At 43.9% G+C, this 23,646-nt stretch overlaps 2 protein-coding genes across 5 annotated transcripts in view; one reads left to right on the top strand and one right to left on the bottom strand.

Moving 5' to 3' along the window:
- Nucleotides 1-340: 340 nt before the first annotated feature.
- tpcn1 (two pore segment channel 1) overlaps nt 341-23,646 on the bottom strand; it is a 24,548-nt gene continuing 1,242 nt past the window's right edge. Inside the window, exons 2-28 of one of the 4 annotated variants that reach the window (XM_024438594.2) lie at nt 21,777-22,865; nt 21,335-21,471; nt 13,871-14,047; nt 12,710-12,823; nt 12,352-12,482; nt 12,167-12,255; nt 11,935-11,969; nt 11,753-11,811; nt 9,265-9,364; nt 9,070-9,186; nt 8,841-8,965; nt 8,697-8,745; nt 7,071-7,134; nt 6,916-6,960; nt 6,752-6,808; nt 6,402-6,455; nt 6,207-6,279; nt 5,990-6,097; nt 5,795-5,866; nt 5,576-5,665; nt 5,039-5,154; nt 4,123-4,169; nt 3,920-3,988; nt 2,139-2,235; nt 1,560-1,699; nt 1,385-1,465; nt 341-1,166 (exon numbers count right to left, since the gene is read on the bottom strand). In XM_024438594.2, the coding sequence (XP_024294362.1) occupies nt 1,062-1,166; nt 1,385-1,465; nt 1,560-1,699; nt 2,139-2,235; nt 3,920-3,988; nt 4,123-4,169; nt 5,039-5,154; nt 5,576-5,665; nt 5,795-5,866; nt 5,990-6,097; nt 6,207-6,279; nt 6,402-6,455; nt 6,752-6,808; nt 6,916-6,960; nt 7,071-7,134; nt 8,697-8,745; nt 8,841-8,965; nt 9,070-9,186; nt 9,265-9,364; nt 11,753-11,811; nt 11,935-11,969; nt 12,167-12,255; nt 12,352-12,482; nt 12,710-12,823; nt 13,871-14,047; nt 21,335-21,471; nt 21,777-21,894 (2,469 nt within the window). In that variant the 5' untranslated portion in view covers nt 21,895-22,865 and the 3' untranslated portion in view covers nt 341-1,061. Of the gene's footprint in view, nt 1,167-1,384; nt 1,466-1,559; nt 1,700-1,724; nt 1,947-1,978; nt 2,047-2,138; nt 2,236-3,919; nt 3,989-4,122; nt 4,170-5,038; nt 5,155-5,575; nt 5,666-5,794; nt 5,867-5,989; nt 6,098-6,206; nt 6,280-6,401; nt 6,456-6,751; nt 6,809-6,915; nt 6,961-7,070; nt 7,135-8,696; nt 8,746-8,840; nt 8,966-9,069; nt 9,187-9,264; nt 9,365-11,752; nt 11,812-11,934; nt 11,970-12,166; nt 12,256-12,351; nt 12,483-12,709; nt 12,824-13,870; nt 14,048-21,334; nt 21,472-21,776; nt 22,866-23,646 lie in introns of those variants that run through there. The other 3 variants (XM_024438595.2, XM_042331512.1, XM_024438596.2) reach the window with 3 other exon arrangements.
- iqcd (IQ motif containing D) overlaps nt 23,224-23,646 on the top strand; it is a 27,970-nt gene continuing 27,547 nt past the window's right edge. The window contains exon 1 of the mRNA XM_024438598.2: nt 23,224-23,493. The gene's annotated coding sequence lies outside the window, so the exon portion shown is untranslated. The remainder of the gene's footprint in view (nt 23,494-23,646) is intronic.

The raw sequence follows: 23,646 nt of genomic DNA, 5'->3' as shown, positions 1-23,646 counted from the left end.
GCCAAGGTTAGTGATTTACTGCCACCTGGAGTGTGTTTGAACAGGTATAAAGCCAAGGTTAGTGATTTACTGCCACCTGGAACAGGTGTGTTTTACTGACCTGGACAGGTATAAAGCCAAGGTTAGTGATTTACTGCCACCTGGAGTGTGTTTGAACAGGTATAAAGCCAAGGTTAGTGATTTACTGCCACCTGGAGTGTGTTTGAACAAGTATAAAGCCAAGGTTAGTGATTTACTGCCACCTGGAGTGTGTTTGAACAGGTATAAAGCCAATGTTGGTGATTTACTGCCACCTGGAGTGTGTTTGAACAGGTATAAAGCCAAGGTTAGTGATGTACTGCCACATGCAGTTATGGAATGTCTGGGTACGAGTATAATTCATTGGCTGATCCTTCCTGATGACCTGGATAGAATGATTTGTTCCTTCCTTAAGCCATAGAAAGTCCCACCCAATTGACTACTTCAAAATGGTTAAAGTCCTCAATGGCATTGCCCAGGCTACACCAGGCTTTTGGGCACTAGAGTCCTCTATTTATCTCTATGGTGTGTGCCCATCCCCTGTCCAAATGTGTCCTCTTCATGCAGTAAAAAAAAAAAAAAGAGTACTGTGAAATCCCAAGTCCATCCTAGTGTCTCATCATACTCAGGTCCTGAACATCAGCTCTGTCTCACAGCTAGAGGGCCAAACCCTAACCTCTGCTTCTCCTATCCATGCATCAGCAGACTAAGTCCTGTAAGGGTTGGATAAAGCTCTTAAACCTGTTTGAACACTGTGATCCAGTCAGAGAGAAAACAACATGATTTATATCAACACAAATCACTGCTGGGATCCAGGCTGTAGTCCAGTGACATCACATCTGTCCACATCCCGACTGTCCAACAGGATGCCAGAGTACAAACCCTCAGGATGGGTGGAGGGAGGTAAGAGATGGAGTGTGTCTCCGTATTGTCATTGTGGAAAACATTTAGTTCAGAGTGCTCTGTGGCATGATGACTGAAGTCAAAGAGAGAAACAGTGAGTATTAGTTGGTGCTAAGTAGTCCTTGTGAGTTGAGCTGGGGTTAGGATTCTCGTTCAGGGCAGGGAGGAGGGATGTCCAGCTCTCTCTCCACTAGGCTTCTGTCTGACTGGGGTAAATTCTCTCTGGAGTACTCAGCATACCACTCCTACACACACACACACACACACACACACACACACACACACACACTTTAAAAAAGTGTCACAACTGACAAGTCAGAAATATAGTCATTTGTGTAATCCCATTAGTTAGACAGTGAGGGAAGATCAACATCCTGTCTTCAACTAGATCAAGTCTCATTTAAAGTGACATCTAAGATGGAGCAGTCTGCAGGGTTCTGGTTGTCATGGCAATGTGACTCACCTGAATCTCCTCCTCGTACATTTTCATGCTGAGGTCACTCTTGGTCCGCGACCTCCGACCCAGATACACCAGAGACGAGCTCTACACACACACACAAACACGTGTCTATATTTGTAAGAGTGTAGGACGGGGTTTGTGTGCGTGTATTTGTGAGTGTAGGTCTGTGTGTTCTCACCCCACTGCGGTCCATGGCCAGCAGTACTCCCTGTAGAGAGTTAAGTGAGGAGAGCCCTGGACACGTCTTCTTATAAAGCTCCAGAGTGGCCAACGCCTCGTCACGACTCACCTCTGCCTCAAACACTATACCGTTCTCATCTACACCACAAAAACACACCATCTTTATACACACATTTCAAACACTATATATACCGTTCTCATCTACACCACACAAACACACCATCTTTACACACATTTCAAACACTACACCACACAAAAAAATCACCATCTTTACACACACACATTTCAAACACTACACCACACAAAAAAAACACTATACCGTTCTCATCTACACCACACAAACACACCATCTTTACACACACACCAAACCCTATACCGTTCTCATCTACAACACACCATCTTTACACACACATTTCAAACCCTATACCATTCTCATCTACAACACACCATCTTTACACACACCTCAAGCACTACACCGTTCTCATCTACACCACACAAACACCATCTTTACACACACACACACACTACACCATTCTCATCTTACTTTGACCGTTCACTCGCGCACACACAGACTTACCCTCAGGATCTAACAGTGGTTCTTTGTTCTTCCGGCTGTAGTTCATACGGAACACAAACGCATCCAGGATGAAGGCAACAATGATGGTCATCACCACCTAGAGAGGACAGAGGGAAATTATTACACACGCTTGCACACACAAAAACAAGCATACACTACCGGTCAAAAGTTTGGGGTCACTTAGAAATGTCCTTTTTGAAAGAAAAGCACCATTTTTGTCTATTAAAATAACATCAAATTGATCAGAAAACCATGTAGACAATGTTAATGTTGTAAATGACTATTGTAGCTGGAAACGGCTGATTTTTAATGGAATATCTACATAGGCGAACAGAGGCCCATTATCAGCAACCATCACTCCTGTGTTCCAATGGCACATTCTGTTAGCTAATCCAAATGTATCATTTTAAAAAGGCTAATTGATCATTAGAAAACCCTTTTGCAATTATGTTAGCACAGCTGAAAACTGTTGTGATGATTAAAGAAGCAATAAAACTGGTCTTCTTTAGACTAGTTGAGTATCTGGAGCATCAGCATTTGTGGGTTCAATTACAGGCTCAAAATGGCCAGGAACAAAGAGGTTTCTTCTGAAACTCGTCAGTCTATTCTTGTTCTCAGAAATGAAGACTATTCCATGCGAGAAATTTCCAAGAAACTGAAGATCTCGTACAACACTGTACTACTCCCTTCACAGAACAGTGCAACTGGCTCTAACCAGAATAGAAAGTGGGAGGCCCCGGTGCACAACTGAGCAAGAGGACAAGTACATTAGTGTGTCTAGTTTGAGAAACAGACGCCTTACAAGTCCTCAAATGGCCGCTTCATTAAAAAGTATCCGCAAAACACCAGCCTCAATGTCATCAGTGAAGAGGCGACTCCGGAATGCTGGCCTTCTAGGCAGAGTTGCAAAGAAAAAGACATAACTCAGACTGGCCAATAAAAAGAAAAGATTAAGATGGGCAAAGGAACAGACACTGGACAGAGGTCCTCTGTCTAGAAGGCCAGCATCCTGGAGTTGCCTCTTCACTGTTGACTTTGAGACTGGTGTTTGCCGGTACTATTTAATGAAGCTGCCAGTTGAGGACTTGTGAGGCGTCTGTTTCTCATACTAGATACTCTAATCTACTTGTCCTCTTGCTCAGTTGTGCACCGGGGCCTCCCACTCCTCTTTCTATTCTGGTTAGAGACAGTTTGCGCTGTTCTGTGAAGGGAGTAGTACACAGCGTTGTACAAGATCTTCAGTTTCTTAGCAATTTCTCACATGGAATAGCCTTCATTTCTGAGAACAAGAATACATTGACGAGTATCAGAAAAAAAGTTATTTGTTTCTGGCCATTTTGAGCCTGTAATCGAACCCACAAATGCTGATGCTCCAGATACTCAACTAGTCTAAAGAAGGCCAGTTGTCTTGCTTCTTTAAGCAGGGCAACAGTTTCAGCTGTGCTTACATAATTGCAAAAGGGTTTTCCTATGATCAATTAGCCTTTTAAAATGATCAACTTGGAATAGCTAACACAACGTGCCATTGAAACACAGGAATGATGGTTGCTGATAATGGGCCTCTGTACGCCTATGTAGATATTCCATTAAAAATCAGCCATTTCCAGCTACAATAGTCATTTACAACATTAACAATGTCTACTCTGTATTTCTAATTAATTTGATGTTATTTTAAAATTGACATTTTTTTTTGCTTATCTTTCAAAAACAAGGACATTTCTAAGTGACCCCAAACTCTTGAATGGTAGTGTACGTGCACACACATACAAAACCGGTCTTACCATGGTGACGATGTAGAAGGTCATGAAGTAGAGGCGGCTCCAGTGAGTGGTCATGGATGTCACTCCTTCCTGTAGGGTAGGGGACAGCAGCTGTCAATCAACCTCAGCAACCAATCACAACGCTGGACAAGCTTGACAGTCAGGCAGCAGCAGAAGTTTAATCAGACAGGCAGCATTCATTGTAAGGACGAACAGAGTATTACCATGGTGATGTACCAGTTGTTTACCACAGTCAGCTCAAACAGAGTCACTGCAGAGAAGAGATGGAGAGAGATCCTGAATTCCAAATCAATCCCTAGCACTTTATTACACTGAACAAAAATATAAAACACAACATGTAAAGTGTTGGTCCCATGTATCATGAGCTGAAAAAAACCTGCAGAAAAAGCTTAATTAGCTTAGATTTTGTGCACAAATTTGTTTACATTCCTGTTAGTGAGCATTTCTTCTTTGCCAAAATGATCCATCCACCTGACAGGTGAGGAATATCAAGAAGCTGATTACACAGGTGCACCTTGTGCTGGGGACAATAAAAGGCCTCTCTAAAATGTGCAGTTTGTCACACAACACAATGCCACGGATGTCTCAAGTTGAGGGAGCGTGCAATTGGCAAGCTGACTGCAGAAAAGTTCACCAGAGTTGTTGCCAGAGAAATTAATGTTCATTTCTCTACAAACTCATATTAGAGAATTTGGCAGTACGTCCAACCGGCGTCCCATCCGCAGACCACATGTAACCACTCCAGCCCAGGACCTCTACATCCGGCTTCTTCACCTGCGGGATCGTCTTGACGGGAGTGGGGGGGATCTGAGGAGTATTTCTGTCTGTAATAAAGCCCCTTTGTGGGGAAAACATTATTCTGATTGGCTGGGCCTGGCTACCAAGTGGATGGGCCTATGCCCTTCAAGGCCCATCTATGGCTGCAGCCCTGCACAGTCATGTGAAATCCATAGATTAGGGCCTAATGAATTTATTTCAAATTGGGTTTCCATGTATGAACTGTAACTCGGTAAAATCTTTGAAATTGTTGCATGTTGTGTTTATATTTTTGTTCAGTATATATATATAAATAAAACAGGGAACTGCCTAGTATCGACTACTGTGTGCGCATGTGTTTACCAAAGCTGCTGAGGATATTGTTGAAGTTGTTGAGATAGTAGTAGCCCTCGTCCAGCACCGTCCTGTTGCCTATGGTTACATTGATCTGCCTGTAGGAATCTGCTACTGTACTGGTACTGATAGGGGGGGTATGAGAGAGAAATAGAGTAGAGCGAGAGAGAGAGGAGTGAGAGAGAGGAGTGAGCGAGAGCGAGAAAGAGAGTAGAGAGAGAGGAGTGAGAGAGAAATAGAGTAGAGAGAGGAGTAAGTGAGCGAGCGAGTGAGAGAGAGGAGTGAGAGAGAGGAGTGAGAGAGAGAAATAGAGTAGAGAGAGGAGTGAGAGAGAAATAGAGTAGATAGAGAATAGAGAGAGAAATAACATAACTGAAACCCATGTGAACCAAGATAGCCATCTTGTAGTCATATTACTAGAGCTCCAATATCCTTGTAGAATTCATAGTCTGTGGTAGGCTCTGCCTCGAACAACGTGTCAGGGTAGACTTACCGGTTGGTGTGTGTGAGGAAACTGTGTGTATGAGGAGTGTGTGTGTGACTCACTTGCAGCAGTTAGGGTAAACGACATCAGCGAAGAACTCCATCCCCACGATGGCAAAGGAGTAGTAGAAGATAATCAGTGTCAGCCCCAGACTGAGAACACACACACACACACACACACACACACACACACAAACAAAGGTTCTTATTAAAAGTCTCATACCTGCCTTGTATGTAAATATAGTGGTTTATGGTTCAGAGGTCAGGAAGTAAAGGCGTTACCTTGCCATCCTTGGGAAGAGTTCAAACATGGTGTCCAACACATTGCGATACCTCTGCTTTATCTTAAACAACCTGAGCGAGAAAACACACACACTTACAAGTGATGATCAATACAATATTTATAAAATCTACATATAACATGTACCTAACAAAATACCCCTGAAAACATAGATGTGTGTTGTCATAGTAACCCACCTGAGTAGCTGCAGCGGTCTGAGCACCACAATGAAGTAGAAGGGCTCCATGTCGAAGGCCAGAGTAATCAAGCCCAGAAAGGCAAACACAGTCACAGAGAAGTCAAACCTGGTGAGGCGAACACAGAGACACTGATGGCTACTAGGCTACTAGATAATCACAGTGGACATGCTAATGTTTGAGGGTAAGGTGTTAGGGTTTAATGGTCGGTACTCACAGGTTCCAGCCAGAGCTGAAGTAGGCCAACGGCCCCAAGCCTGTTATCTTCAACAACACTTCCACCCCATAGACTAGAGATTGAGAAAGAGGGGGAGTACAAATGTGTGTTCTCACTAGTGACAAAGAGGTGGCTCTGTGTGTGTGTGTGTGTGTGTGTGTGTGTGTGTGTGTGTGTGTGTGAGAGAGTTCTTACTCGTTAGGAAGACGATGTAGCTCCAGGGAACCATTCTGGACCAGGAGAATCCACCTGCAGGGGGAGGGGCCAGGACAGAGATCAGAAACAACCTTACAGATTGAGTCTAGTCCTGAACTAAAAAGCATGCTCAATAGAGAATCTGCATTAAATGCACTTTATAGTTTGGGAATAGGTTTAGTTACTATTCAACATGTAGGTCCCTACTAAGACTCTTATTAATCAACATGTAGGTCCCTACTAAGACTTACTAATCAACATGTAGGTCCCTAAGACTCTTACTAATCAACATGTAGGTCTCTACTAAGACTCTTACTATTCAACATGTAGGTCTCTACTAAGACTCTTACTATTCAACATGTAGGTCTCTACTAAGATCCACACTCCGTTAACGGCCACCACCACATCTAGAGAGGAGAGAGAGGAAAGTTAGGCTGTCCTAGAGTAAGATTTGTCATAGGATGACAACACAGATAATAGTACTATAAACTACTAATAGTGGATGTCCACTTACACATGGTATACTGGAAGGCTTTAGACTTGACCAGCAGGTTGATGCCTGTTAGAAACATAAACAGAAGGAGGTCAGTCAGTCTGAGTCACCCTAGATAAGAGGAACACAGCATTAGATGGATGGATGGAAGATAGAAGGGAAAAAGTAAGAATCACCTTTGAAGATAAGAAAAGTAGTGTGTGGAAGATCATCAAACCAGTGTTCCCCGCTCCGCCGTGCCTACAGAGTACAATCACACACACAAACGCCACAGAGGTGTGTATACAGGTACAGGTATCCACACAGAGAAATGGGATAATTGTGTGTGTGTGTGTTGTCATGACTCTCTCCTGGGTGAGGATCAAAGGTTCCAGATCAGCTTGGCAAATGGCTGACAGATAGCCAGGGGGAGAGGTGCCGGTTTTGAAACCTTAACACCCGGTCATATACTGTATGCCACAAAAGGGTCTTTCCTGCCCTGCAGTATTGGGAAAAAAATTTGCTTTGTGTAGAGAGACTTTGGCCGCCAAAACCTTTTTGTCCAGAAAGTGAAAATGGGAACAATATTTATAAGATAGGAATGTTAAGAATGGTCAGTGGGGATCTAAAGAATAATCATGTCATAATGTTTATTATTTTGCAATGTCATTAAGGATGGTATAACGAAATAACTAACTCGGAAAGGGTACACATTCTATTTGTCAAGTTTACATCTAGATGTTGTATAAAACATATGATTAAGTATGAGAGTATTTTAGTTAAGTTATAAATGTCTTCTAAATTAGATAATTTTTTTTCATAACTTTTACCTAGTCAGTAACCACGCCCATGTGAGCACAGACATTGTGTCGGCGTGATGGAACACCCCCTTTTTACCTGAGTATAAAAGCCTTGGTAACGAAATTTACATTCAGACTAGACAGTGTGGAGCGGTGGCTACAAGGCTGAAAATGGTAAGGCCAAAAGACGTGATACCATGGTCCACACATTGAAATGGTTGGAAACTCTGAAAACCAACACGAAGTGAGAAGATAACCCCCCCACTACGAGACCAGAAACATTCACATTCTGCAGCTGTGCATGTAAAAGTGGTCCTAGAACTTGAGGTGGGAAGGAAGAATCCCATCTCAGACAACCATTGGTGCAACTGAAGTATCTATTCTAACAAACACTTCACTATCAGAGAAGCTCTACAACTAAAGACATTTGACCTCTGGTGGACAACCAAAGCCTTACATCAAGCCACACCCCATAGACGGATCGATTGGTTTCAACAGAGAGACGACAGAGAAAGACATCTACGTGTAAATATATACATTGCATTTCTTATCCGAATGAGCGGTGGTTCATGTGCATACTATTCCTTTGAGCGTAGGTTCCAATGTATCCAAGTGTTGTCTCTCCCTCGCTTTACCAACCCCTCCCTCTCCATATGTGTAACAAGCCATCATATCTTGTCAGTCCACTAGGGACTTTTATCTCATGTAAGTGTGTATGTCTATTCTGTGTTATTATTTATTTAGTAAATAAATGATTCAGTTCTACCCCAATTGATTTAATCAGAAAATGCTGGAGTTCTTGCAGATTCAAGAGGTAATGATTCATAAGTGACTGTTATTGATGTAAGAGATAGCTATATATCTTTCAAGTTTAAATCAGGAGATGGTAACTCTTCCCGTGGTGCCCCAAATTTCTAATGAGTTAATTGTTACATTTGAGTAACAATTAAACAGTTAGTTGATAAGATAAATAATAGTCATCAGATTAATAGTAATCACGTCACGACAGTGTGTTAGGCTTACCTTCCATTTGAGACCGATGACTTCATAGAACTTATAAAAGTCATCCAGGCTGCAACAGAACATCACAAAGACTTCTTTAAAACAACAACACTTACAGTATGTGTGTGTTTGCTTGTGATGTTTGCATGAGTGTATGTGTGTTACCTGAGCATGGGTGCTCCTGCAGTGTTAAGGGCCTTGTATGTGAGGAAGCGGTCTCTGGATGACATACGAGGTCTGTAGAAACGCATCAGACCATCGAACTGCTTCAGAGACACACCCATTGGCCTCTGGGGAGACAACACACACACACACGAAATGCAACAGTTATACATAAGTTACCACAAATTACAGACACTTTAGGTGGGGGCTAAACGTGTGTGTGTGTATGTACCTGTCTGCTGACCAGAAGTTGGAAGGCATGGTCGATAGCAGAGCGTTTGTGAAGCAGCAGAGATTTAAACTTCATCTTCTCAACACCGTTAAACGTATCGAACACCACCGCCAGGAGCTGCAACACACAGTGTTATACCATGGCCATAGGGTGCACAGGTGGGAAACAACATACTGTGTGTCTGTGTGTGTATACCAAGTTCATGATGAAGTAAAGTTCTATGGAGAGGTAGACAATGAAGAAGACACAGGACCAGCGGTTGCGAGAGTACGCTGGCATCATCACATCTGGGAAGCTAGAGGAAACAGGACACACCAGAAGTCTCATAAGGCACTATGCTGTCTTGAGAGCGCAAAACAACCTCCTCAGGCACTATGCTGTCTTGAGAGAGCAAAACAACCTCCTCAGGCACTATGCTGTCTTGAGAGAGCAATACAACCTCCTCAGGCACTATGCTGTCTTGAGAGAGCAATACAACCTCCTCAGGCACTATGCGGTCTTGAGAGAGCAATACAACCTCCTCAGGCACTATGCGGTCTTGAGTTATTTTTTAAAAATGTTATTTTACCTTTATTTAACTAGGAAAGTCAGCTAAGAACAAATTCCTATTTTCAATGACGGACTAGGAACAGTAGGTTAACTGCCTGTTCAGGGGCAGAACGACAGATTTGTACCTTGTCAGCTCGGGGATTTGAACTTGCAACCTTCCGTTTACTAGTCCAACACTAACCACTAGGCTACCCTGCCGCCCCAGTAATACAACCTCCTCAGGCACTATGCTGTCTTGAGAGAGTAATACAACCTCCTCAGGCACTATGCGTCTTGCGAGAGTAATACAACCTCCTCAGGCACTATGCTGTCTTGCGAGAGCAATACAACCTCCTCAGGCACTATGCTGTCTTGCGAGAGCAATACAACCTCCTCAGGCACTATGCTGTCTTGAGAGAGCAATACAACCTCCTCAGGCACCATGCTGTCTTGAGAGAGCAATACAACCTCCTCAGGCACCATGCTGTCTTGAGAGAGTAATACAATCCCAACAGGCACAATACTTAGAGATGAATACAATCTCAACAGGCACCATTCTGTCTTGGGAGTAATACCATGGAGTTTTCAAACCCAGAGGCGCAACATCGCAATACTTCCGTGAAACACGTCATGAAACAGGCTCGACAGACGAGACCGGGATTTGGCAAGTTAATGGGAGAAGTGAAAAAAAAGTGTCCTTGTTAATTTTATCTAATTCTAAAAGGCTAAACAGATGAGACAATTTAAGTAGCTGAACCTGTCATTACTACAACCTTGTGAAAGTGACGAACTGAAGCATTTTTATTTTTGTCAAAAACAACTTTATATCGAAGGAGTGCCTTTCATTTAACGGCCTGCAAATGTGCAGTTCGACGCGGCACGACCGTAAGACCCATTGACTTGTTTCTGTACATGAGCTATGCTAGCTAACGTCACCATGACATTGCCTACAAGTGTGATTGGGGATTTCTATTGGAGAAGCAGTTTCTGCATATATTCATAGTGTATTGTTTTTGGTAATATCATCAGGCCAGTGTTAGTAGCAGTGGGGGGGCATTGTATTCCAAAATGAATAACAATTTTAATTAGACAGTGGGCTACCTGCCCTACTCTCTCCCTTTTCTGACAACTGGAGCTGCAGTCCAGTGTATTTATTTTTGGTTGGGGGCCCAGGTAGCATATGAACATGTCATAAGCCATTGCAAAATGGAAATTAGCTGGAAATGAAACTCTCTCAGCCTCATGGTAGAATAACATGAAATTAGCTTTAAAACTGCTACTTTTTCCTCTTTGCCACATGGTTAAATGTGTCAAATTGCAAGAAGTTTGCTGCTTTTGATTGGTTGTTGTTTTTTGCTCTGACCTTGCAGGGGGCCTCGCAAAACTGCGATACGCCACTGGTACTTGACACCGATATTTGACTAGGGGAGGGTGAGGCTTGAGGAGGGGTGAGACTTGAGTAAGTGAGAGGTGAGACCTGAGGATGACGGAGTTCCTAATATGGCGCGCTCTCTCTCCGACTGAAGGCGGTGCACTCTGAAGTGATTCAAGTGACCTGTGTTTCGAGCCACAGGTCTCTCCAGTGACTAGCGTGCTGTTTGGAGGACGGTGCACTGTGTTTCGAGCCACAGGTCTCTCCAGTGACTAGCGTGCTGTTTGGAGGACGGTGCACTGTGTTTCGAGCCACAGGTCTCTCCAGTGACTAGCGTGCTGTTTGGAGGACGGTGCACTGTGTTTCGAGCCACAGGTCTCTCCAGTGTCTAGCGTGCTGTTTGGAGGACGGTGCACTGTTTCGCACGCAGGCAGGTTTAGCCGCCACAGTGGCCCACAGCAAACAGCTAAATAACCTTTAGAATGGTGTTGTACCCAGACAGATCTATTTACTGAGGAAAAGCAAATACACATAAAACTTTACTGAAAGTTTCTTTGGTAGAAATACTATGATGTTAAACTGTTATTTTTTGCAGTGGCGGCAATTGTTTTGCCGTGGCGCAGCGCCACAGCTAAATGAATGCAGCAGAAACACTGCATCAGGCAATATACTGTCTTTAGAGAGTAATACAATCAAAACAGTCAGTATGAAACATCAGACTATTATACAGACTGATGTGTAAAGCAGGAGATGGTGTGTGTGTGTGTGGTATCGGAGCCTTACTTTGCGGTGGTCACGAGCACAAAAAGACTCACGATGCTGTTCTCCAGAGTGTTGAAGTACTGAGGAGAGAGAACACCAGACAAAAAGGTGTGAGACCAGTATAAGGTAGACCACTCCAGCTAACACAAGACTAGCAGTCTTCTACAGAGGCACAACATACAGCAAATGTCATTATCACTCACCGGATCAGAAGTATTAGGGGAGAACAGACAGAAGCCTGTAGAGAGAGAGAACAGAGCCATACTCAAACAGGCACAATAAAAGAGAATGGATTTTATTCATTTTGAAGTTGTAAATAATTTAATTTCCACTGTTCAATTGTCCACTGTTTTTGGAGACTCATCAAGGATTTTCATCTAGGATCAATGTCTTTTTCAACCTTGAAGAACATCCAAAATGGTGTGTGTGTCTCACCCAGGATGGCAAAGATGACCATAAAGAAGAGCAGCAGCAGCAGGATGTCTATAAAAGGGGGAAGGGACTGGAAAATTTGACGCAGGTTTCTGATTGGACAAGAGGATGACAACACACAACAGTTATTCACGCTTTGCAAACAACATTTCTCAGTGACTTAATTTAAAAAAAGTGTGTGTGTATACCTTCGCACGGCACCACAGTATCTGCAATCCACCAGGAATATGGGTCTGAGAGCTCTGGTCACACGCAGGTGCGATGTCTGCCGGATCAGAACCACTATGGCCTCCACAAACTGGAGCAGCAGCACACAAGTCTACACACAGGACAGACCAGGTGTCAGACATATAAAATGGTGGAACTACACATTTTTTTAAACCAACTGACAGGTGAGAGTTTGTCACTCTTGTGAGTAAAAAAAGGTCACAAGGGGTCCCTCAGGGCACTGTTCTGGGACCATTCTTATTTGTAATCTATATGATACGTTTGGGATGCTCCAATTTTTGGGACTGGAGTTTCACTTCTATGCAGATAGGTATTTACCTTCACCATGGTCCTCTTGTGTCTGATGAATGTGTGGAAGCCGAGCCAGCGCAGCTTCATACACAGTTCAAACGCCACCATAACCAGAGCCAGTAACTCCAGAGTGGCATGGACCTATAGAAACAAAATACAACCTTTAACCTTTTAAGGTATAGGGGGCAGCATTTTCACTTTTGGATAAATAGTGTGCCCAATTTCAACTTCCTGCTACTCATGCCAGGAATATAAGATATGCATATTATTAGTAGATGTGGATAGAAAACACTGAAGTTTCTAAAACTGTTTGAATCATGTCTGAGTATAACAGAACTTATGTAGCAGGCAAAACCCTGAGGACTAACTGTTCAGAATTGTTTTATTTTTTTTGCATCTGACTCAGTTGTCTTTGCCAAGGGATATTTGATAGGAACCATTTTTCAGTTCCTACCACTTCCACTGGATGTCACCAGTCTTTGGAATTTGGTTGAGGTTATTCATTTGTGCAACGAAGAAGCAGCACATCCTGGAACAACGTTACACTATTGAGAGTTGCGCAAGACGTAAAAAGGAGCATGGTTTGTTTACTTGCTGTATTGAATACAGATTGCCCCGTCTACAATTTGATTGATAATTAACGTTTAAAAATACCTAGTTGTATTACAAAAGTAGTTTGAAATATTTTGGCAAAGTTTATAGGCAACTTTTGAAATGTTTTGTAGTGACGTGTTTTTGTAAGCTGTTTTTAATCTGGATCAAACGCGCTTTATGAATGGACATTTTGGGTATATATGGACGGAATTAATTGAAAAAAAGGACCAATTGTGATGTTTATGGGACATATTGGAGTGCCAACAAAAGAAGCTCGTCAAAGGTAATGCATGTTTTATATTTTATTTCAGCGTTTTGTGCGTTCTGAAATATGCTACCCTCTTTGACATTAACATTGACATTTAAAATCTGACATGTTGGCTGGATTCACAACGAGTGTAGCTTTAATTGAGTATCTTACATGTGTGATTTAATGAATGTTTGATTTTATATCATTATTTGAATTTGCCGCGCTGCATTTTCCCTGTTTTTTCCCCCAAGTGGGACACAAGCGTCCCCTATACCATAAGAAGTTAACCTCTAACCCAGCAGCTCCAGAGTGATGTAGACATGTGTCAGTATGTGTGTACGCACGTAAACATCCAGGCGTAGTGATGGTACAGCAGGAGCCTCACAGAGTGACAGGACCATCAGTAGGACTCCTGTTAGCAGCTCCATCATGTAGAACAGGTGGTTGTGAGCAAATAGGTACGCTGCCAGCGCCTTGGGGTTCCGAGGGTGTGTAAAGAACTTATCATTGTTCTCTCCTTCCTATTGACAACACACACACACACAAATGTACATCTGAATTTTGTTTGATAACACAAATGTGAAAATATTATACATTTGTTCTACAGTTCTCTACCATTCACCTGAGCTATACCTGTAGCTACCAAAAAAAGGTACAACGATTAGCACTTAAACTCATGATCTACCTGTCACATGATGCTGATTAGTCCCTCCATAGCTAGGCTTTCTTACAGTCAGCCACCTGCCCTACACTGCCTCTAAGGTAGTTAGAGGCGGTGTAGGGCAGGTGGGGCAGAGTTACACCTGTTTTTACCCCCACATTGTTTGCAATAAATACAAAATAAAAATATTTGTTGTTGTTGGGGGGGGGGCTTGCCTGTTTTGCATTAATACGTGTCACATATCAGTTTGCAAACAATGTAAAAAAAAATATATATATATATACACACACACACACACACACACACACACACTGTTCAAAAAAATGAAGGGAACACTAAAATAACACATCCTAGATCTGAATGAATGAAATATTCTTATTAAATACTTTTTTCTTTACATAGTTGAATGTGCTGACAAATCACACAAAAACGTTCAATGGAAATCAAATGTATCAACCCACGGAGGTCTGGATTTGGAGTCACACTCAAAATTAAAGTGGAAAACCACACTACAGGCTGATCCAACTTTGATGTAATGTCCTTAAAACAAGTCAAAATGAGGCTCAGTAGTGTGTGTGGCCTCCACATGCCTGTATGACCTCCCTACAATGCCTGGGCATGCTCCTGATGAGGTGGCGGATGGTCTCCTGAGGGATTTCCTCCCAGACCTGGACTAAAGCATCAGCCAACTCCTGGACAGTCTGTGGTGCAACGTGGCATTGGTGGATGGAGCGAGACATGATGTGCTCAATTGGATTCAGGTCTGGGGAACAGGCGGGCCAGTCCATAGCATCAATGCCTTTCTCTTGCAGGAACTGCTGACACACTCCAGCCACATGAGGTCTAGCATTGTCTTGCATTAGGAGGAACCCAGGGCCAACCGCACCAGCATATGGTCTCACAAGGGGTCTGAGGATCTCATCTCGGTACCTAATGGCAGTCAGGCTACCTCTGGCGAGCACATGGAGGGCTGTGCGGGCCCCCCAAAGAAATGCCACCCCACACCATGACTGACCCACCGCCAAACCGGTCATGCTGGAGGATGTTGCAGGCAGCAGAACGTTCTCCACGGAGTCTCCAGACTGTCACGTCTGTCACATGTGCTCAGTGTGAACCTGCTTCCATCTGTGAAGAGCACAGGGTGCCAGTGGCGAATTTGCCAATCTGGGTGTTCTCTGGCAAATGCCAAACGTCCTGCACGGTGTTGGGCTGTAAGCACAACCCCCACCTGTGGACGTCGGGCCCTCATACCACCCTCATGGAGTCTGTTTCTGACCGTTTGAGCAGACACATGCACATTTGTGGCCTGCTGGAGGTCATTTTGCAGGGCTCTGGCAGTGCTCCTCCTGCTCCTCCTTGCACAAAGGTGGAGGTAGCTGTCCTGCTGCTGGGTTGTTGCCCTCCTACGGCCTCCTCCACGTCTCCTGATGTACTGGCCTGTCTCCTGGTAGCGCCTCCATGCTCTGGACACTACGCTGACAGACACAGCAAACTTTCTTGCCACAGCTCGCATTGATGTGCCATCCTGGATGAGCTGCACTACCTGAGCCACTTGTGGGTTGTAGACTCCGTCTCATGCTACCACCAGAGTGAAAGCACCGCCAGCATTCAAAAGTGACAAAAACATAAGCCAGGAAGCATAGGAACTGAGAAGTGGTCTGTGGTCACCACCTGCAGAACCACTCCTTTATTAGGGGTGTCTTGCTAATTTCCTATAATTTCCACCTGTTGTCTATTCCATTTGCACAACATGTGAAATTTATTGTCAATCAGTGTTGCTTCCTAAGTGGACAGTGTGATTGACTTGGAAATACATTGTGTTGTTTAAGTGTTCCCTTTATTTTTTTGAGCAGTGTATATATATATATATATATATATATATATATATATATATATATATCTCATTGAGTTGATCAAGCTGCATACAAACATGGTCTCTTTTTTATTTTCTTCAGTAAGGCAGCTCCAAAATGCAGGTGTTTCAGCCTAGCTCAGTGAAGTCAGCAGAAAATATGGAGCATTGCGCCGTGATTGGCTCAGTGTTCTGTCAGTCATGGGGACACTTGCTCACCGCCAAGTCTAAGGGGAGAGCTGGAAAATTCTAGCCCCTTGGGTGCTGCCATAGAGTTACATTAGAAGTGACCATCCATGAAGGCTCAAGGTCATTGCCCACAGATAAAATAATGTAAAATCACATTATATCTACAGTAGCTTTGATTGGACTGATCATACTTTCAAATTCTTAGCCAGCAGTCATCATCATGAATCATGTCGACAATCTACTAGAAAATCCATTTTAATCCTTAAAGGATATAAAGATAAATAATGAAGAGAAATGATAGATAAAACGTATCGGTGCTCATCTGCCATTGGACATAAACATTACTCAACAAGTTGAAAATCGCAAATTCAACAATGAGTGGTTTGGAAGGAATCATCGACAGTGGCTAACGTTAACGGCAAGCATTGCAAAGCAATCACTAGCTTGCTATTCAGTGGAGTGCTGTGTGGTCCCAAATCTGGGATTAAGGGTCTCTTTTCCAAGTTTAAGATGATAAATATTCAACATTGGCCATGCTGTCAATGAAGCAGGATTTGTGCCGCGCTCAAAACTTAACTCGGAACAAAAATCTATTAACGCCAAGATAATGGAATTCATTATGCTACTTGCCATGGCCGTCACAACTGACATTTGGACCAGCGATGTCGGCCCCATGAGCATGCAGAGTCTGACAGCACAGTGAGTTGACGAGGATTTCATACTGAGGAAAGCCGTATTGCATGCTCAAGAATGTGTTGGTTCTCATATCACTGCTGCCATTTCAATGGCATTTGAGAACATGTTTGAAACTTGCAAACTGAATAGAGAAATAAGCTAATCAACTGCGTCTGCAGCAGACGTGATACTCTCCGTCATGGCATTGAAACGCCTGCGAAACAAAATTGCTGACAGTCCGTGGGGTTAAAACTTACAAAAGTACACAAGGCTGTGAACAAGCAATTTGGTGGCATTCTCTCTGAGCCTCTTTACTGTGTCGCCACTATGCTTGATGCTAGGTACAAGGACCGCTACTTCGATGCAGACAAGAAACAGGGTTTACATGAAATGTTACAGACACAGCTGGACAAGATGGAAATGGACACAGTGACAGTGGGCAGTGAGGAAGAGGACCCATGATCAATGAGGCCACGGACAGACAGAGCTGAAACTTCACTGCTTGACATGTATGATGAAATTCTGGTTGAATGAAACTGAACAAATGAACAACGAAACAGCACAGCAAGTAAGTGAAAGAAATAGGTTCTGATTATGTTTTACTGGTAATGGGGACATACGGATATGCCAACTAAATAACTTGTTGGTCAGTGTGGTGTTCATGTGTAACCTTTATTTCACTAGGCAAGTCAGTTAAGAACATATTCCAATTTACAATGACGGCCTACCCCGGACAAACCCGGACGACACTGGGCCAATTGTGTGCCGCCCTATGGGACTCCCAAAATATTGGTATCGGCCAGAAATGTCATATCGGTGCATCCCTACTCAAGACAACTTGGAAGTCAGGAATAAACAAGCTCTGACAGGGAAAATACATTTTGAACGGTCATCCAACTCTGAATTGTAAATCCGGCCTCTTCCTAGAGCTACGACCTGAAGATCAATGAAGTCATCATGATTTGTTCCCAGTTGTTTTGAAAGCACCATAAATCCAGAGAATGACAGACTTTGATGACAAAATTTGCCCATGAAAGACTGCCGCGCCACCTTCCTGTTCAAGTGAGCACAGCACAACAAGGTGAGTCCAAATATGTATTGTATGCTGCTGCATAAATGATGTAATATCAAAGGGAGATATATATACTGTAGCTAAGAAAGTAATACTAAGTGTATGTTGTGTAGTAAGATGTTAGTAGCCCATGTGCCCCACCCTAATAATTTGGTCTATTTATCCACTTGTTGTCCCCTTATACCATAGTTTGTACATCACAATTGTCATTACAAACCACATTTGTTTAAGAAAATCAGCCATATGAGCCATGTTTTTTTTTAAAGGCAGTAAATGAGGCTGAATGAACTGTTTCGCTGCCAGACAAGGCTCCGCTGATAGCCAGGTGTAGCAGTGGTAAGATGTTGGGACTGATGCTGGGACAGCTTTATGTAGGCAGTGTTTGTCACCGTTATAGTGCAGTTAATGTATTGTTTAGTGTTGTGGCTTTGCTGGCATGCATTGCGCCCTCCACCACCAAGATGTACATACCAAATACGCCACTGGTTAGAGGTTATGGACAAATTACACCCATGCCAGTTGATTAGGTATAAAAATGGATCACTGGTCATTGAAAGGCTGGTCATGGTTCACATCAACACCATTATCCCAGAAACCCTAGACCAACTCCATTTTGCGTACCGCCTCAATAGATCCAGAGATGATGCAATCTCTTTTGCACCCAACACTACACTTTCCCACCTGGACAAAAAGAACACTTACGTGAGAATGCTATTCCTTGACTAGAGCTCAGCGTTCAACAACATAGTGCCCTCAAAGCTCATCACTAAGCTAAGGACCCTGGGACGAAACACCTCCCTCTGCAACTGGATCCTGGACTTCCTGACAGGCCGCCCCCAGGTGGTAAGGGTAGGTAACAGATTTGCCACGTTGATCCTCAACATGGGGTCCCTCAGGGCTGCGTGCTCAGTCCCCTCCTGTCTCCCTGTTCACCCATGACTGCATGACCAAGCACAACTCCAACACCATCCTTAAGTTTGCCGACGAGACAACAGCCTGATCACCAATAACGATGAGACAGCCTATAGGGAGGTCAGAGACCTGGCAGTGTGGTACCAGGATAACAACCTCTCCCTCAATGGGATCGAGACAAATGAGATTATTGTGGACTACAGGAAAAGGAGGACTGAGCACGCCCCCATTCTCATCGACAGGGCTGTAATGGAGCAGGTTGAGAGCGTCAAGTTCCTTGGTGTCCACATCATTAAACAAACTATCATGGTCCAAACACACCACGACAGTTGTGAAGAAAGCACGACAACACCTATTCCCCCTCAGGAGACTGAAAAGATTTGGCATGGGTCCTCAAAACGTTATACAGCTGCACCATCGAGAGCATCCTGACTGGTTGCATCACCGCCTGGTATGGCAACTGCTCAGCCTCCGACCCAAGGCACTACAGAGGGTAGTGTGTACAGCCCAGTACATCACTGGGGCAAAGCTTCCTGCCATCCAGGACCTCTATACCAGGCAGTGTCAGAGGAAGGCCCCAAACAATTGCCAAAGACTCCAGCCACCCTAGTCATAGAATGTTCTCTCTGCTTCCGCACGGCAAGCAGTTCTGGAGTGCCAAGTCTAGGTCCAAAAGGCTTCTTAACAGCTTCAACCCCCAAGCCATAAGACTCCTGAACAGCTAATCAAATGACCCGAACTATTTGCATTTCTCCCCCGCCCTCATTTTTACACTGCTGCTACTCTCTGTTTATTATCCATGCATAGTCACTTTACCTCTACCTACATGTACAGTACCAGTCAAACTTTTGGACACACCTACTCATTCAAGGGTTTTTCTTTATTTGTACAATTTTCTACATCAAAACTATGAAATAACACATGGATTCATGTAGTAACCAAAAAAGTGTTAAACAAATCTAAATACATTTTATATTTGAGATTCTTCAAAGTAGCCACCCTTTGCCTTGAGTTTTGCACACTCTTGGCATTCTCTCAACCAACTTCTCCTTGAATGCTTTTCCAACAGTCTTGAAGGAGTTCCCACATATGCTGAGCACTTGTTGGTGTCACGTGTGCTCCCTCTCCCGCCTCTAGGTCACCAGGCTGCTCGTTATGGTGCACACCTGTCACCATCGTTACGTGCACCTGTGCGTCAGACTCACCTGGACTCCACTTTCCTGATTACCCTCACCAAATATATGTCACTCCCTTTGGTTCTTTCCCCAGGCATTATTGTTTCTGTTCTGTGCGTTGTTCGTGTTTCTTATTTTTGTATTATGTTGTGTTTATTTATTAAAAACACTCACTCCCTGAACTTGCTTCCTGACTCTCAGCGCACATCGTTACAGTTGGCTGCTTTTCCTTCACTCTGCGGTCCAACTCATCCCAAACCATCTCAATTGGGTTGAGGTTGGGTGATTGTGGAAGCCAGGTCATTTTATGCAGCACTCCATCACTCTCCTTCTTGGTCAAGTAGCACTTAAACAGCCTGGAGGTGTGTTGGGTCATTGTCCTGTTGAAAAACAAATGATAGTCCCACTAAGCGCAAACCAGATGGGATGGAGTATCGCTGCAGAATGCTGTGGTAGCCATGCTGGTTAAGTGTGCCTTGAATTCTAAATGAATCACTTACAGCGTCACCAGCCAAGCACCCCCGCACCACTCCTCCTCCTCCATGCTTCACAGTAGGAACTAAACATGCAGAGATCATACGTTCACCTACTCTGCGTCTCACAAAGACACGGCAGTTGGAACCAAAAATCTCAAATTTGAACTCACCAGACCAAAGGACAGATTTCCACCGGTCTAATGTCCATTGCTCGTGTTTCTTGGCCCAAGCAAGTCTCTTCTTATTGGTGTCCTTTAGTAGTGGTTTCTTTTCAGCATTTATCATGAAGGCTTGATTCATGCAGTCTCTTCTAAACAGTTGATGTTGAGATGTGTCTGTTATTTGCTCTCTGAAGCATTTATTTGGACTGCAATTTCTGAGGCTGGTATCCATAATGAACTTATCCTCTGCAACACAGGCATCTCTGGTTTTTCCTTTCCTGTGGCGGTCCTCATGAGAGCCAGTTTCGTTTAACACTTTTTTGGTTACCATATGATTCCATGTGTTATATAATAGTTGTCTTCACTATTATTCTACAACATAGAAAATAGTACAAATAATGAAAAATGCTAGAATGAGTAAGTGTGTCCAAATTTTGACTGGTACTGTACATATTATGCCCCAAAGAATTTAGGCTGTTCTGGAGGCAAACGGGGTTCCCGGTACAAGATGTGTGCATCTAATAAACTGTCCAGTGCGTGTATAACTACGCCGTAATATTATAACGTAGCTAATCATTACTATCGAAATGTAAGAAAATACCAAGTAACTACCATGTGTGTGCGTGGGGGGGTACCTGTAGATAGATCGCTGCTTCCTGGTAGTTCATCTCCCAGCTTTGTTGAAGTGAGGCATTGTGTGATCTGTAGTTTGGTGGTGGCCCTGGTGTTGGTATCACCTGGTTATTCACGATGTCATACCCCCCTCCTCCATCTACACAGTAGAAAAAAAACAACATTAATAAAAATTTGTAAAGAGCCTCCAAAACCTGACAGAGTCATTTAGTGGTTTCGTTCACTGTACTGCATTTTCACAACATATTCCCCCCACACATACTTTTCGGGGACTAAGAATTGATTCCCATTGAAAATCCTATTTTCCCTAACGCTAACCTAGAATAGCCAAGTGGGAACTGGCAAAATGTCCTCACTTCACTGAATTTGAGTTGATTTAGTATTCTTGTGAGGGATTCTGGTACTCACAAGTATAGTGAAATGTGTACACAGACACACACCCACCCATGCAGTCTAGCTCGTTGCAGAATGAGGAGATGAGGGCTGGACTCTCCTCCAGGGTCAACGCTACATTGTTGTCATGGATACCAGCAGTCTCCACCAGCACGGACGAACACTCCATGGCTCTAATGGCCTCCAGTGGTCCAGGACTGTGAGTGTTTGTTCAGGTATGTGTGTTTGAACGTGGCCCCCTATTGAACGTGTGTGTGTGTGTGTGTGTGTGTCATTCACAGTCCACAGGTCCAGCGTTCACACACCTCCAAGGACACTCAGGGGCTAACATGCTACTGCATGTCCTTCAAGTTCTAGACAGGAAGTGAGGTCACCTCCTGATGGTGAGAGACACCAGACTGAAGAACATCCTAGTTAGATCAGTGTGATGTCTGGTCTGGCTGTATGGAGCCTTAGCAGGCTGAGGGGAAACTAAGCTATGGTCTTCAACTTACCCTAAGTACTTACAATATGACTTCAGTCTCTGACACCATGATAGATATAATCCTTAAATCAACCCAACTCATCTTTTAATCCAACTAAGTCATACTTGCTAAAGATAATATACATCCAGTTCACCACTGACCATTAAAATACTTATCTATAAAACAGATTTTCAAAAGTTCCTCATAAAATCAAGCAGTAAAAATAAAATCTTAGTAGATGCGTCTCCGTCCTCTCCTTAGGAATTACAGACAGACATCTGTGATCACTGGATCTGAGTGCCAGTCAATCAGTCAGCCGGATCCTGCACATGGAGGCCTCTGCTGGTGCTCTGACATTAGCGTGTTCTGAGCTCAGTCTGCTGCTGTGTAGAGATCAGACTCCAGTTTAGTGATAATCCTAGGTGAGGCTCCTGTTTTCTTCTGAAGTGGCCTAGAATCTGCTGTTGTCCTGACAGCACTGTGTCTGTGGGTAAAGTCCCAGCCACTCATTTGTTTTTCAGACAAAATAAAATGTTGGAGCTCCTGTCAACAACTCACTGCCTATGGATCCCCAGGCCCATACAAACACACACAGGGTAGTCCTGGTCAGTCCTCCGGGCTAACAGGAAAATACTACAGAAATCCTCTTTCCTCCATGGTGGCTCCTCCAAGCGGCCTAAATCACAAGAACAAAGTCAGCAGCTGAATCATGTCCTGTCGTGAGCCAGAGCCTGAGTGAAGGTCTGCTCCAGGCTTTGTGTTTTAGAGCAGGCCTTCCTTTGCTGTGACCTGCTCTCCACCACCTGTGGAACAATCTTTGCCTCCCCTTCTTCTCCCAGGCCTCAGGGAAGTCACTGCTCTGCCCGCTCCAGATATCCTGGAAAAACACCCGTACTTTTCCTGTCCACTTCCAAAGGAGGGGAAACCGAGAGCTCACACACACACACACACACACACACAGAGGGCCAGGGGGCTTAGAAAGACACACACTGCCCTGCGTGTGCTTCGGGGGGCAGCGTGGCGCAGGGGGCCACTCACAGAGGTATCTGCTTCTCTGCTGAGGCTGCAGTTTCCAGCATGTATGTGAGAGGCAGTTTGCAGTGTGTGAGAGGTACAAAGGCTACAGGATTACTGAAGTGGAGACACACGACACACACGTGATCTCTGGGTTATGGGGAGACCTCTTTCTTTTAATTTAAAGCGAAAGAGCAGTGAGCCAGCGCTCCCCAACTACCATACCCGCTAACAACAAAACCTCCCTCAGCCAAACCCTATCGTCAGCCTGCAGAGGAGCTGCCCCTCTGGTGAGTCTTTATGGAAGGGTTACACCCTCTTATCTTCAACTACAGTGCCTGTTAAAGTAGAAGATACATTTGTTTCTGTACTCCTTTGTTCATTCATTTTTCCACATTAGATTCATTTGGCAGTGGTTCTTTGCAGAAATGGTTTGGTGTGGT

Source organism: Oncorhynchus tshawytscha, linkage group LG12, assembly GCF_018296145.1.
Source record: "Oncorhynchus tshawytscha isolate Ot180627B linkage group LG12, Otsh_v2.0, whole genome shotgun sequence".
Classification (NCBI taxonomy): Eukaryota; Metazoa; Chordata; class Actinopteri; order Salmoniformes; family Salmonidae; genus Oncorhynchus; species Oncorhynchus tshawytscha.
Note: the sequence above shows the minus strand (reverse complement) of the source record. Positions and strands in the feature narration are given on the sequence as shown.